Source organism: Erpetoichthys calabaricus, chromosome 12, assembly GCF_900747795.2.
Source record: "Erpetoichthys calabaricus chromosome 12, fErpCal1.3, whole genome shotgun sequence".
Taxonomy (NCBI): Eukaryota; Metazoa; Chordata; class Cladistia; order Polypteriformes; family Polypteridae; genus Erpetoichthys; species Erpetoichthys calabaricus.
This window is the reverse complement of record NC_041405.2, coordinates 53702489-53719040: the sequence shown is the minus strand read 5'-3', so window position 1 is coordinate 53719040 and position 16552 is coordinate 53702489. Positions and strand designations below refer to the sequence as shown.

The 16552-nt window shown below is 35.7% G+C and overlaps 1 protein-coding gene across 2 annotated transcripts in view; it reads right to left on the bottom strand.

Moving 5' to 3' along the window:
• Positions 1–868: 868 nt before the first annotated feature.
• The window catches only part of LOC114662180 (copper-transporting ATPase 1), a 140704-nt gene continuing 125020 nt past the window's right edge, over positions 869–16552 (bottom strand). The window contains exons 21-24 of one of the 2 annotated variants that reach the window (XR_003717965.2): positions 16144–16261; positions 11266–11368; positions 9471–9885; positions 869–1154 (exon numbers count right to left, since the gene is read on the bottom strand). Coding sequence is in view for 1 of the 2 variants with exons in the window: in XM_028815542.2 (XP_028671375.2) it covers positions 9612–9885; positions 11266–11368; positions 16144–16261 (495 nt within the window). In the remaining variant the exon portion in view is untranslated. Of the gene's footprint in view, positions 1155–3580; positions 9886–11265; positions 11369–16143; positions 16262–16552 lie in introns of those variants that run through there. The other variant, XM_028815542.2, reaches the window with a different exon arrangement.

Here is a 16552-nt window from a genome sequence, read left to right as displayed (position 1 = left end):
ATCACACAGAGAACATTTAAACCCTACACCGAAGGTACCCAACCAGAAACTTAGCAACTGTATCTAGATAATTAGAAATGATTCCATTAAAAAATCTCATCAATCAAAATGCAGCAATTGTAAGGCACACATTGTAAAGTTGAGCATTATTATTTATTGTTATCTTACTTGATGCACAGTTTAGCAAGTAAACATTTCACTACATACTGTCTGTGTATATGCAATTGTATTTGACAAAAAGAAGTTAATTTGGTTCAATATAATTGCTATCTCTAATAGCTAATCATAAAATCCTGATTAGCGTGATAATTTACATGCTTTCAACCTACCTTTTAATCAGCAGTCTTTGCTATACATATGGTAGAGCACCATTTACAATACAATAAATTAAGAAATTACCACCAAAAAATGAATCAAGCTATAGAGTGAAGCCACATGCTTGTCTCATACCCAAATGTATTGCATTTGCTGTAGAAGCTGTGAAGCAATTTCCATCACTGGTGAGCTTCACCCAAACAAATCAGAACAATCAGGAGATTAAAGGCCTCCCTGAAGCCACAGTGGCAAATGTAACTGTTCTTGGCTTCGGCCATGTTGATTTGTCAGTTTTCCAGTTATAGAAATTAAAAACATTTAAGGCCCTTAGCCTGCAATTGCTTTGTCTTGGATATGACATTAAAACGTTTTCTAGCTCTGCAAGCAGGTCCTCCAACTTATTGTGAGTTGGTTGCAGGACTGGTTTTCTAGCCACTGTAGAAACTTCACACTGTTCCTGGTGCTGTGGTGTCACCCGCTGCTACCAAGTCCCAATCCAGGTGGTCCGTCGTGTGTGGGTGCAACGTGTTGTCAGTACATGCTCCAATCCTCCTCCTCCTCCTATTGAGCAGAAATTACATTAGTTATATAGATCTGTTGCCTTCCCCCAGCAGTAAACAAATGTAATGACATATCTTAGTCTTGCCATTCACCTTCTCCAATGGCCAGTTTTTACCCCTGCATAAAGGGCCGGCATGTGGAATAATGCCACCTGAGGCAAAGTGCCTTTTTAACCACCAGTCCCAGCATCCAAGATTTATCCTTACTAGGCATGAGATAATAATTCATATAAAGTAGATTATGTACTGCTATGCAGGCTTCACAATGCAGTGCATACTCTGAAAAAAGATAAAAAATAAACATGTCACATTTCTAAAAAAATCTAAGACAATAAAAGATTAGAATTACAACAATAAAAAGCAAAACAGGCATTAAAAAATTCAAATGTGAAACTTGTCCTTCATGTTTGTCTGAACACCTATGTTCATTTCAAATTTCATCCTGCAAGCTTACAGGCGTGATTTGTACTGATGAGACTCTTAACAGCCACTGGCTGTGACTGACACCTTAAACAGATTCCAGAAGCTAACAAAAGTTCACAAAATGGAATTATCAGAATATATACAACGCATTATGCATGTTATCCGACCTGTCATAAACATTGGGAGAAGGAGGGACAAAAATTATAGGCTACAGCATGTAGATAATAGGGGGCGGCACGGTGGCGCAGTGGGTAGCGCTGCTACCTCGCAGTTGGGAGATCTGGGGACCTGGGTTCGCTTCCCGGGTCCTCCCTGCGTGGAGTTTGCATGTTCTCCCCGTGTCTGCGTGGGTTTCCTCCGGGCACTCCGGTTTCCTCCCACAGTCCAAAGACATGCAGGTTAGGTGGATTGGTGATTCTAAATTGGCCCTAGTGTGTGGGTGTGTTTGTGTGTGTCCTGCGGTGGGTTGGCACCCTGCCCAAGATTGGTTCCCTGCCTTGTGCCCTGTGTTGGCTGGGATTGGCTCCAGCAGACCCCCGTGACCCTGTGTTCGGATTCAGCGGGTTGGAAAATGGATGGATGGATGGATGTAGATAATAATCCAGCAACAATTAAAATAGTAATCCTCAAACTGGCATAAAACAGAAGACACAGACATGGTAAAGTTAAATTAAACGTAACTGCAACTGTACGCTTTAAATACACTGCTAAAGACGGATTTAATTCAAAGTATAAGCATCTCTCAAATGGGCTTACATTAAAACTTGTTAAAGCTCTGAAGATTCCATCCTGTTATACAGCACCTTCAATGACTTGATGACTGTACTTTTTACATTCACTTGTGCTCTGGCTTGGCAAACAAAGTTCACAGATGTCGTGAAGTCACTGGATAAGAACATTGCATTACTTGCATACATTAGCTAAACAATAAGATACAGAGAACTCATTGGTAAATGTAAAAATATCATTATGCATCGATTTAATTGAATTTTTAATATTAGGCTAGTCAGTTTAGTTCTTGGTCCTAAATATAATTTACATGGTTACAGTCTATGGGTCTGCAAAGTAAAAAATTGTTTTTACTCGTAACGCAAGAAATGTGAAATACAAGAAAACAGTGTTTTACAAATGTCGCGTAATTTTCTGAGAGACACATTCAGCTGTGATGATTTCATTGTAAGCATCTTTGTGTACTGACCAGTTTGCAGACGTACTAGGCTGTATGTAGCTGCTATTCGTTTTTATAAGGTCATATCTATCTGATGAATTGCTTTTTTATGAATTTTACAGATTCAGGATATATTATCATGAAAATGAATGACAATAACATGGATTAGCATGTGGTTTCGAAATGTGCATGTGCCATTTTGATTCTCGGATGCTTGTAATGTTTTAAGCTGCTGCGAACTATGTTATGCCAAATTTGAAACACTTATAATTAAAATATTTCTCACCATTTTTAATGGGAGTGTGTAAATAAAGACACTGAATGTGTGTGTGTTAGTTTCATACCTAAATTTTTTGTATTGTATCTTCGTAATGTAAGAAGAAGAAGAAGAAAAAAAAAAAAGGGGTTTCATGAAGATGCTGCCCTGACTAAAGTGCCACCTGAGGCGATCGCCTCGTCACCTCACCCACACGCTGGCCCTGCCTACATACTTTCTGTGCCACTGCTTCCCCTCTTTCACTCTAAGACTCCCTATTTGTTTTTTCCATAGTTTTTTGTTCCTTTTGCAGATGCACGGTGGTGCAACCTTACAGTAACTTTAGTAGGCAGAAGGTATGCTAAACTTAACTAAGTTAGTAGAAGGCAAGCATTTGCTTTAATCACTGAGTAATGGAGCATAAATATAATTAAGGAGTTTTCATTTCAATTTGCAATAGTCATAAAATAGTATTGGAAATACTGTAGTAGTAATAGTAGTAGTAGTAGTAGTATAAGTAGTAGTACAGACTAAAGTGAAATTCCTGCTCGCATGAGTGACCATGCAAAGTATCACCACTCTCCTGGCTCCATGATAATCATAATGCATGAAAACATATACCTTAAATTCATTTATAAGACAACACAAAAAACAAATCAGTTTACCAGATGTACTCCTTAATCCTGTTTCTATGCTTTGATTACCTGGAACATTGTGGGGGGAAAAACCCTGAGAAAAGCTCCAGTAAAGTTAGTTCCTAATAGAAAAACATCACAATTATGCTTGCATTAATTGTTACAAATAAATTATCACTTCAAAGTGGAAGATCATTACATATGCGTAATAAAAACAAAGGAATTTCAAAGAAGGCACATGGTCTTTTTTATTTAGTGTAGAAAACAGGTTCAAGTTTGAAAACATCTTAGGTTCTCAGTGACATACTTGATGAACTATAGAATGATACATAATTAAATAAATCTGCACTGTAAAATTAATGAGTAGACAAGTACAATAAATCCATCCATCCATTTTCTAATTCACTTAAAGTTCAGGGTCACAGACAGCGGGCGCCTACACACATACAATATCATTTAAAAAAATAAAACCACAATACAAAAAAATAAAGTAAATTAAAAGATTTTGTCATTACAAATTTACAATTACTGTACAGATAAATATAATTTTCTGCAGCTATGGTACACCAAGTAACCGCAAACATATTGATTTATGTATGGTAACTTTGTACTTCAACAGACCACTGTAGTTGTACAAACTGAACAAGATGGTGTTCATCTGAGGTTATAAATCTTGCATTTCCCTCTTTTGCACACAATCATTCACTCATAGCTGTTTATGTCAAGTGTTAAATGCTAATGCAAAAGCTGTTACACTTCCACTGGTGAAGATTTTTCCTAATAACAACAAATGTACGTAAAGTAAATACTCTCCAACAATTCCACATCTTTTATTTCTTGTTATTACTCTTTTTGCTTTTTTGAGGGTAGCTAGTTGTCAATATTTACACCATGTGGCATCCCAACTATCAGTGGCTAATGTGGCTTTGCTAATGGCTAGTAGAATTACAGCTGTCACTCACATATCTCAACAGAGTATATAGGAAAACAGCACCAATTAAGAAATTTAGTACAAACACAAAATGTAGGAATACAGTATACTTGTATACAATGATAAAAATGGGCTCCTGTGTTTCTTGTCTAATTTTAATGCAGAAGATCAATTTAAATGCATGAAGTTTTGAATAAAAGTGCTAAACACTCCAGTCTTTGCTGCCTCTGCTTTGCACTGCCTTCTCAGATGTTTTCAATGACACTGTTAGTCTTTGCCACTTTTATTAAAATGCCACAATCATTATGGAGTAGTTGCCAGGGCACACTGACCAATCTCAAATATATTTATTTTGACAATTTTAATAACACAGATAAATTAGTATGCTTAATCACAAAGCATGTTTTGGAGGGATGATGCTGGTTTTGTAAACATTTAAAGATATTGTACCTACATGTTTATTCTCCTCAGTAAATCAACATAGGGCCTTCTCTTGGCTTTTCATTTATGTTATACATTCATTACAATTCAAACTTGACTGCATCACCACATACTCATGTTGTGTGGCGCTCCCATCCTAAGCACTCCTTGGTACTGTGGAACACATCAGTGAATATCTGAATATGTCACTTTTCAAGCACAAGTGCAGCAACCACTTTAAATTCACAACACAAGCCTTGTCATTTGTTATTAGTGTTTTGGAAAGTTTAAAATACACTTTGGGAAGCTTCACAATAAAATATTTCTTGCAAATTGCTCTTCTATATGGTTTCAACAACAACACATCAGGTCAAAATAAATACACACTGCACATTAAGGTTATGCTATTGGCATGAGTAATTCAAAGGTGGTATTTTCCACAAGGTATCAAAACAATAAAATACTATAGTCCACCTTCTGGGTGCTATTTAACTTGTAAAAAAAACATTTCACTTATAACAAAAGCAATAATTTTGTCTATAAAAAATATTCACCTCTTCTTTTAATTTTACTATATCACCATATAGATTCTTAATGCATAAAAAGCTCTGCAATGTCTAAATTAAAACAAAATCATAACTGAAAATATCTAGAAAATAAAAACATAACGATTTCACGAGCATTTACTCCCTTTGTATAAAAATAGTAAAAGCGTTGAATGGAGCCCACTCGTGCAGTTATGGAGTATCTCAGGAGTTCAGGCTACATACACTGCCTCTTATACGATCATTCAGGAAGTGGACTCCGGAGGCTTAGAATACTCTGAGAGAATGTTTTGGAACTACAGACTGGGATATCCTGCAGGGATCTCATAGTGAGAACCACCCCAGTCCCAAAGGTATCACGTCCTAGTGAGCTGAATGACTTTCGGCCTGTTGCTCTGACATCACATGTGATGAAGACCATGGAGAGGCTGCTGCTTCACCACCTTAGGCCACAGGTTCAACACGCCCTTGACCCTCTGCAGTTTGCATATCAGGAGAAGGTGGGAGCGGAAGATGCCATCATCTATATGCTACACCGATCCCTCTCTCACTTGGACAGAGGAAGTGGTGCTGTAAGAATTATGTTTCTAGACTTCTCTAGCGCCTTCAACACAATCCAACCTCTGCTCCTTAGGGACAAGCTGACAGAGATGGGATTAGATTCATACCTAGTGGCATGGATCGTGGACTATCTTAAAGACAGACCTCAACATCTGCAATAAGATGCTGCAGATGTTCTATCAAACAGTTGTGGCGAGTGCCCTCTTCTACACAGTGGTGTGCTGGGGAGGCAGCATTAAGAGGAAAGACGCCTCACGCCTGGACAAACTGGTGAGGAAGGCAGGCTCTATTGTTGGCATGGAGCTGGACAGTTTAACATCTGTGGCAGAGCGACGGGCGCTCAGCAGGCTCCTATCAATTATGGAGAATCCACTGCATCCACTAAATAATGTCATCTCCAGACAGAGGAGCAGCTTCAGTGACAGACTGCTGTCACTGTCCTGCTCCACAGACAGATTGAGGAGATCGTTCCTCCCCCAAACTATGCGACTCTTTAATTCCACCGGGGGGGTAAACGTTAATATTTAATATTATACATAGTTATTGTCTGTTTTTTTCACCTGTATTATTATCATTCTTTAATTTAATATTATTTATTGTATCAGTATGCTGCTGCTGAAGAATGTGAATTTCCCATTGGGATTAATAAAGTATCTATCTCTATCTATCTATCTATCTATCTATCTATCTATCTTAAAAAGTCATGTAGACAAAGGGGCCTTCAGAACAAAACCTGGCTAAGGTTAGTAAAATGTATCAACCAGATAAAGTATGAGCAATTGCTAAGGCATTCAGAAGCTCCCAGAGATCAGCAAAAGTAGCTGTATAAAAATGAAAACATGTCATGATTGTGAATGTGTATGGAACATGCCTCCAAAACGGAGTCTGTGTGATAATGGTTCTAGTCTAGGAGTCCATGAAGAGGCCAATGACAACTGCAAAGGAATTACAGCATTTCATAGACGAAAAGAATGTACCTATGTGAAAAATGACATGGTTACTTATCTTTAGCATCATTGAATTGTTAATTAAACTAAAGCACTGTTGTAAATAAGCACACATTAAAAAAAAAATCAAGTGGAGTTACAAAGGCACACAAATGGTAGATTCCATAGTTCCATGGCAAGCTTTTAAGTATAGTAAGAAAAATGAATGCAGCAAAGTATAAAACATTACAGAGGAAATATTCTCCTGTCCACAAAATAATTCCTCTTCCAACAGGAGAATGATTCAAAATACTATGAAAGCCACATTTAAGCAAGTTTAAAACAAAATGGAGAAATTCAGGAGTGACCAAGTGAAAAATATGACCTCATCCAGATCCAGTATTCCCAAAATTCTGCCAACAGCATATTTACAAAATATGGTCTCAAGGAAGGTGATTTAATATGTATGGATTCAATTATTTATTATCTGTTATTAATTATTTTAGAAGGACTTGGTAAAACATATTTTTGCCTTGGCATTTTAGAGATTTCTGTATCAATTAATAATAGCTGAACTCCAATTATGTATGTTAAAATTACATCTTCAAAAACAATAAAACATGAAAAAACAAGAAGGGTGAACACTTTTTAAAGTCACTATGAGTTGATAGAATAATAAATAGGATTACAAATCTTGGTCTCAAGCAGGTCTGCAGTTGCTACTAACGTGTCAATTTATTTGACCACTGATTAGAGATATGCTTAAGTTTCTTTAGTTTATCAGTATTTGCGCTTGGGATTCCATTTACTGTGGCCTTTACATTCCTATGAGATTTATTAAAATTGATTTTCAGTAAACTGGTAATACATATAAAGCACTTTTGTAGAATAGCCAACTCATGACCAACCCATCTGAACTTACTCAGTTTTGTCTTATTTAGAAATAAATAATAGGAAATTTTTAATAAAAACATCAGGAAACTTTCCAGAGTAAATCATTACTCTTAATCATTACTCTGAATGTAGAAACATGAAAATAAAATGAGCATAAAGCAAGGAATTCTAAGTAAATGCGTTAGTTAGCTAATAATTAAAGGATATGTTGCAAGAAATAACCACAGCTACTGCACCCCAAAAGAGACCAAGATGAGTAAATTCTGACCTATGTTTCCATGTTATAAAAATTGCTCAAAATATACAATACATAACAAAAAACATTTTATTTATATTCTATGTATTGTATATATACAGACTATCCAAAGGTGTAAAAGCAAACTGTAGACATCTTGCAAGTTAAACTGCCACTGGCACCAATGGTTTCAAAGACACCAAGTAAACAATATGCACATGAAGGTGCTGCTTAATAATGTACCATCAGATTGATATCTGGTCACAAAGTGGGTTTATTTAGTACAGTATTTAGTTAGGATTTTACTAGTGAGAACACCCTTTTAGATGAGGGTCTCTAATGTTCTTTTAGGGCAGTCAATATCTTCCTTTGTTAAAGGGCACAATGAGCATCTGAGCAGAAAGAACTGAGCGTTATTCTATATGAATAGTGAGGTAGTCAAGTCACTTGTATTGTAAAATAATACATTTCCAATATCATAATTTTGCAAAACATTGCAGAGGTCTAGTAACATGGAAACTTAAATTAGTTGCTCACTTTAAAAGTGCATGTAACATGATATCAAAAATATTGAAAGTTTCATTGTGCATGTGGCTGTGTTTGAGTATGCAATGCAATTACAGGGTTGTTTACTACCTTACCCAATACTGATACTGCTAAAGATTGGAATGACATTTAAAACATTTTTGTATATTTGAAAAGCCAACATGGTGCATCTCCAGATAAATGCAATATATTCTAGGTGATTTAACGAAGAGATTACAAGAGGCCACTGCAGGTACAGAAAACTGTACATCTTGAAATTTTTTAACATTTACTTTCAGAACTGGCTTGTATCTAAAGTAACAGGCCACTGGCATTGTGATATTGTTACATGTAGTGCAAACACAATTTTATTTACTATCACTAAAATTTGACAGTAAATCTGTTGTGGTAAAAGCATCTGGATATTAGATGTTACCCCTAATTAGATATTTCGGTTAAAGCAAAAAAAAGGGCAATTTGAAAGACAAAGCCTCCAAATTATTCAACTGTAAAGCCTGAAAATAACACCAAATTACCATAACTTCTTTCAAATGATTTTTAAGGGTAACTATCATTTTTACCTTTAAAAATCATCAAATAAAAAAAAATACTTTAGAGGTAATATTGCTAAATGGCAACAACATTATAGATTTTGACATTATGTTCACAAGATGATGTGAGTTTGTCTCATAAAATTTTAAAATTCAAATAGTCTTCTTGGACACAACTATTATCACAAAGGTGCTTAATTTTCAGAAATCCTAACAGTAAATTCATAAACTGATACTAAAAAAATGTAGGCAAGCATTAAATTATTCAGCAAATAATTATAATAATACTGATTTGATTTCTAATCTTCTGGTTATGTAGTCTTTAGTAACAAACTGATTTCAATTAACCTGATCATCAGCATCAACCTGAATCATGCTGTGCTGTCATAATGTGAAATGAAAATGACAATCACACAGACCAAGTGCATAAGTAGTAATTAAGGAAAATGTAGAATTCATACTTTAACTAATCAAAGAATCTCATTGATAAATATATTAACTTGGAGGATCCTAACACCAAGTCACCTAAAAGTGAAAATCCCTTTGAACATCCAGGATCTTATTTTTTGGTGACACTCCAACATGCCTTTTCAAAAGGCAATAAAAATTATACATGCAGAATTTAGTGCACATGGTTACTTCTGAAATGGTGTAGACATTCATTAGTCATATCATCTCATCTTCATATGGACCATCACAAATAAGAAGAGAATGCTTGTCGGGTTCACTAAGTGCCATACTGTTCAGAGATCGTTTATCAGATCTCAAAGAGTTTATGGAGGCTCTGCTGTAGTTAACAATTCTGTCCAACAAACTCAGCTTTGGTGATTCATGTCTTCTTTCATCAATGCCAATGTGGACACTGATATCAGAGAGGCTCTTTTGTCTGACTTTCCCTTGAACTCTTTTTTCAAGCTTCTCAGGACTGGGTTTTTTATAACTAAAACAAAAACACAGATTTAAATTAAACATTAATTACTGCAATAATATAATTGACTCCAAAGTTGTTTTGTTTTAGAAAGGCACATTACTTATGGTGGAAATATGTTTCTCATTACTCAAAAGTGTTGAACTTTCCTAACCATGCAGCCAGAAAGGATGTCTACTCTGAAGATATACAGAGTGATGTTTACCACCACATTATATACAGTATAGTAAAGATCCAGGCCTTTAATGACCTCTTGGGCACACCTATCAGCAGTGTGTATTTGCGGTGAGAGTGTGGACCTCATCGAGAGGATTACTTACCTTGGCAGTGACATTAATGTCTCTGATGACTCTTCCTATGAAGTCAGTAGACAGATTGGGAAAGCATGGAGGGTCATGAGGTCACTGGAAAGGGGTGCGTGGCACTCCCAATATCTAGTCCTGGTGCTTCTCGTTTTGCTATATGGTTGTGAGATATGGACGCTAACCAGTGATCTGAAAAGAAGGCTGGGCTCCTTTGGTACTGTGTCGCTTCAGAGAAATCTTGGGTACCGCTGGTTTGACTTTGAGGTTGCTCATGGAGTCCCGAATGAGGCACATTACCTGCATTGTGATGAAGCATCAGTTACGGCACTATGGCCATTTGGTGCAATTCCCCGTTGGTGATCCGGTTTGCAGAATCCTCATTGCTGAGGACGAGCAGCTAGACCAAGCCAAGAGGACGCCCACGTAACACCTGGCTGTGGCAGATAAATGGCCATTTTCGGAGGGTGGGAATGGACTGTGCGTCTTCCTGGGGGATTGCCCAAAGGAATTCCGAGCTGTTTCATCTTGTGGTGGATGTGGCAACGTGCGGTACCAGTGCATGGTCCCCAATCTGACCTGACAGTACATTCTTTTGATTGCCTTGTTCTCAAGAAAAAAGTAAAACTAGTGTCACTAGTGTTAAGTTTAATTAATCAAACACTGTATGGCAACCAAGTAAACTGAACAAGTGGCTGAAAAATAATTAATTGAAAATGCTTAGTTAAAGCTGTTTTAACCATTTAACTGAAGGTATCTACTGACAACCACAAAATAGTTTTATATTGGACAATGAATACACATTCACCTGTTTTCCGTTTTCTTTTTTTAAATTTCTTTTAATACATCAGGATAATGTGGATCTGAAAACTATTCTGCAGCACTGGGAGCAAATAGGAAATATTCCTGTAAAGGATGTTAGTCCCCTACTGGCAGCACATACAAATTTTATTATATGAAATTCACCTTGACACAAAATATTACAAAATGGTATCAACATTCACAGTCTGTTTTATTTTAAACAATGATTACTTAGTAGAAAATGTAACTATATTTGCAGTACTTTATTTTTTGCTGTATTACTACTTACAGTTTTAATAAAAGAGAAGACAAAACTACGGAAACAGATGAAGCAGCCATTGCAGCAGAGCCCATCCACGGCTGCAACACCAAGCCAACTGGGAGAAAGACTCCTTTAAATAAAAAAGAAGAAAAATAAAGAGACAACTCAAAATCTCTTTATAAAATGTTTACCTTTTCTATAGGTATTTCTGAGCTTTTCTAATAGCTGAACAACCCATTTTTTGCAGTTTACAGAATTCTGTGCATACTATTTAACACCTAAAACAGAAATGAATTATTATAGAAATATTATAATTCCAGTCATTTTAACATTAAGTTATGGAAACCTCACCTGTATCTATCTATCTATCTATATGCTGATGTGCACATAGGTCATCAACTCACCATCACCTTCAGGCAATGATAAATCATTTGAATGTTCAAAGAATAGTGAAATAGTGGAACATATTTAGTGTCAGGTAATACATGTTGGTGTTACCCTTTTGGTTAACTACATGTTTAGTTATGGTAGAGGCACAAATACAGTGTTTCCTGTTGCTGCTGCTCACTCTTGATCATTTCTTCAAATGTGGGCCATTACAGATGAAACTTGAGTATAAGCAGATGCCTACTTTTATTAGAGTGTTGCCTGTGTCTAATTAACATTGACGACAAAGCACACGTTAAAGAGCTAATGGCATTGAACCAAAAAGATTCATTAAATGGCATTATTTAGTTTGCTTTTTGCATTGTGCATTTTTGTGAACTCAGTCACAATTGCTTAAGGTCCGAGAAACGGCTATAGTACTAATGCATCCTAAAGTTTCAAAATATTGATCCTTCCATTTAAATGAGATATTTAAATGACTAAACTAACAGGCACTATTTTTTTTATTATACTTGTGTACAATACAGAGAAATGTTATTTAATTTCTAAAAAAACACAGAAATTAGGGAAGACAGACGCAAGACAATAAGTAGACATCAGTAGTGCATTAGTGCATCAGTAAACGCTGCTATTAACAGTCTGACATGCAATGAATGCTATAAAAGCTAGCCCCCTTGCCGGATTAAAAAAACAAAACAAAAAAAAAAAAAAAACGAGAATGTCTTAAGTATTTACTTATTACAAATCATTGCAAAAAACTTATACGTCAATCTTTTGAATGTCTTATATCTTATGACCTTTCTGAATGCTTCTCTTTGTAGTTCTTATCTTACAGATTGTTTTCATACTTTATACTCACTACTACTGCACTCAAAAAATAATGTTTAAAATTTGATAGTTTGCTTCCCACAATCCTAGTATTTATTTTTTCATGAGATGTTTTCTGAGTATAATATTATATATAACAATCAATTATATTACATTAACAATCAATATTTCTTTTGATTTATTTTGTACTGAATTTTAATGTTGAATTTATTGCTCTCGCTCAAAAATTCATTTTCGTTTTCTTGTCTTTTGTTTCTGTGTTGATACTAGAGATTATTTTTCTTCCTTCAATCAGAAATGATTTTAGGAATGGATGGACAGATGGGTAGATAATTATTTTTCTTGATGAAACATTTCTCTTCAAATCATCTATCTATTCATAAACGTCCACAAGAGTTTGTTTTACTTTAAAGTAAAATGTAACAATCTTCATATGCAGAACCAGACAAGTGTTTACCTCCCTTCCTATTAATTTCTCTTACATTGCAAAAGTTTTTAAAAGTTGACAGGCACAGATAACTCATAACCTGTAATTAGCTGATCATCTTAAATAACATTGTCATTTAATTCATACAGTAAAATATTATTCTGTTCCACTGCAATGACATATAAACTTTTTAAACTAGAAAACCTGTTTATAACATAACATCCATAATATAAAACTGTTCTCAGTGATTTGTAAGTTTATGGATGAAAATAATAAAACTGTTAAGTTTAACTTTGACAGAGCAAATTTTGAACAAATGCAACAAAGTCTAAGCGGTATTGACTGGAATAAGCTTTTAAGTGTGAATAGACAGTTGATGTGCAGGCAGCAGGTTTAAAATGTTTTACACATAATGCAGGACAGGGACATCCCAAAAACTAGAATTTGTAGGAAATTAAAAAAAGAACTCAGCAGTGGGTAAGTAAGGACAAAAAAAGAAGCTGCAAAGGAAAAAAACAGCTGAATAAGTCGTGTAAGACAAATAAAATTAATTCCAAAGTGAATTGCAGGGCATATGACAGCATAAGGGCAACCATTAAGAAGGATATTAAGAAAGCTAAACAGCAGATAAGGCGAAAGATGACTGAAAGAGATTCTTTCAGTATTTTAGCACCAAAAGAATAGTCACTGAGGAAGTGCTGATATCAGCAATGGTAAAGAGGAATTAAAAATACAATGAAAGAACAATTGCTCTAAACTTGCATTTTTCTAAGGTCTTCACATGTGAGGAAGTGAATAACCTCCCAATTGTAATAGGTCTACTAAGGAGGTACCGAGTAATTTGGAAATTGTAGAGGAAAAGTATTGTTCAGATTAAATAGACTGAAATCAAACAAATCACCAAGACCAGATAATATTTATCCTTGAGAGCTTAAGGATGTTACTGAGTAGACATGATGCACATTTTTAGGAGTGTGCAGTCGGGAAATTCAGTAGGACTGGAAAATAGCAAATATCCCATTATATAAAAAAATGATTGGGCAGATTCAAGTAACTATTTGCCATCACAGGTAAATTAATGGAAGGAATTATTTAGGATAAGATTGAGCAATACATGGCAAGATGAGTAATTGTACTGAATAGTCAGCATGGGTTCAGATGAGGGAGGTTGTGTTTTACTAACATGCTGGAATTCTATGAGGAAGCAACAAAAGGATATGATGAAAATGGTGCATACAGGCAAGCACACTGGTTAAGTTCTCATCTAGAGTACTGTATACAGTTTTGGTCTCCAGGCCAAAAAAAGACATACAAGTTCTAGAAACATTTAAGAGAAGAGTGTCTAGGCTGATTCCAGGACTGCAGGGGATGAGTTATGAGGAAAGATCAAAATAGCTGAGCCTCTTCAATTTAAGCAAAATGACATAAAGAGGAGATAGGATTGAAGTGTTCAAAATTATGAAAGGAATTAGTACAGTGGATTGAGACTTACAGTTCAACATGAACATGGGAACACAGGTGAAAACTTGTTAAGGGTAAAACTGGCACAAATGTTTGGTAGTTTATCTTCACACCAACAGTCATAGACACATGGAATAAGTTACAAAGTAGTGTTGTAGACCAGGGGTTCCCAAACTTTTCAGCTCACGACCCCCAAAATAACCGTGCCAGTGACTCGTGACCCCCACTATCCTCGGAAGTGGTTAAAATATACAAATGTTGCGTGCAACGGTGCACATGCGCCAATAGGCCTATCCAAACATGAGCATGACAACACGAAAGAACACAATGGTCTAACAACCACATAATTTTTTTTAATAGTAATTTACTCATTTGTTTAATTTCAACAAAATATCCTATCCAAACAAGAGCATGACAACAAAAAAAGAACATAACGCTCTAACAACCATATAACTTTTTAAAAAATTGTTATTTACTCATTCGTTTAATTTCAACAAAACACCTCACCTAATGAGATGGGTGGATTAATTAATTTCTAAAAAGTTTTAAAAAAGTATTTGATTTCTTGGAAATCATCTCACGACCCCCCAGAGGGTCGTGACCCCTACTTTGGGAACCACTGTTGTAGACAGTATGACTTTAGGGACCATCAAAACTCAACTTGATGTTATTTTGGCAAGTTTTATTTTGTACTTTTGTATTTTGTATACAGTGGAACCTCGAGATACGATCACCTCTGTATACGAGAAATTCAAAATACGAGGAAAGTATGAGCGAAAAATTCAGATCTAAATGCGAGCATTGGCTCGCGTAACGAGCCACGTGCCAGGCTGTGGGTATAGCTCTCAGCTTAGCGAGGGGGCGTGGTAGCAGTTGCGAGCCGTGATCTGCGGTGTCTGCGTTTCTCACTTAAGTGCACAGGTGGGAAACTGCCCACATCCATGATTGTTCCTGTGGCTGATAGGCTGCAGCTGCCTATCCTCCCCGCATATATAGAGAAGTGCGAGCCGGTTAAGGGGGAGAAGAAGTAAAAGGAGAGAGAGAGAGAGAGAGAGAGAGAGAGAGAGAGAGTGTGTGTGTGTGTGTAGGCTCGCGTGTAGCTGAACAGGCGAGCCAAACAGCTGAAGCAGGACGGTGTACAGAAGGTCAGCTGCATTAAGAGTGTCTCGCCTGTTGCCTGTTGCAGAGAAGAAGCACCGGGGATTGTCATCTGTTTTTAAAGACTGCATCCTTTTGACGTTTTAACCTCGTGTTAAAGGATTGTTATTCTTGTGTATTTTAAACCTCCACTTCACAACTGTTTTAAGGATTATTTATTTAAAGATTTATTGAATGCTCTACTGCACTTTGGACACCTGTTTTGATTCTTTAAATAATCAGTTATATTATTTACCAGTGTTATTTATTAAAGGTAGACTACAGTATATATAATTTATCAGTGTTATTTGTTAGGAAAATTGATTTTTATGTTAATATATTTGGGGTGCGGAACGGATTAACTGGATTTCCATTTTTTTCAATGGGGAAGTTTGTTCTAGATACGAGAAATTCGCTATACAAGCTCAGTGCTGGAACGAATTAAACTCGTATCTAGAGGTTCCACTGTACATGGTAAAATACATGATTTTAAAAGAATGGAATGGCAAGTTAATTTGGGGATGGGTAGAAGGGTTTTGCTAATATTACAGCTTTGTAGGTTTCTAAGGTCATTATTATCATATGAAATTCTGACTTGCATGTGCTATTAGCCATAACTACTGTGAAAAATACAAGAAAACATGTCAAAATATTTTTAAACTTACCTGCAGCAATTGGAATTCCAACAAGGTTATAAATTAAAGCAAAAACAAAATTAATTTTGATCCTTTTGACAGTCTTCTTTGACAAGTCAATACTTGCAACCACATCCAACAGATTATTCTGAAAATATAAATGAATTATGAAAAATACAGTACCATTCTGCTTGTTTGTCACACATAATTAAATTAGATTAGATACATTTTATTAATCCCAAGGTGAAATGTGTGAATATACAGTATGCAAAGATACTAAGATTATGGTATTTATTAGTAAATCACTAAGGCAGAACCTCTTTACAATTTGATCATTACTGGAAATCAGAGTGCAACAAAAATTTATTTACATTTATGTGCTCAGCGGATACTTTTATTCAAAGTAACTTATGAAAGAGGCCAACATAACTGAATAAGA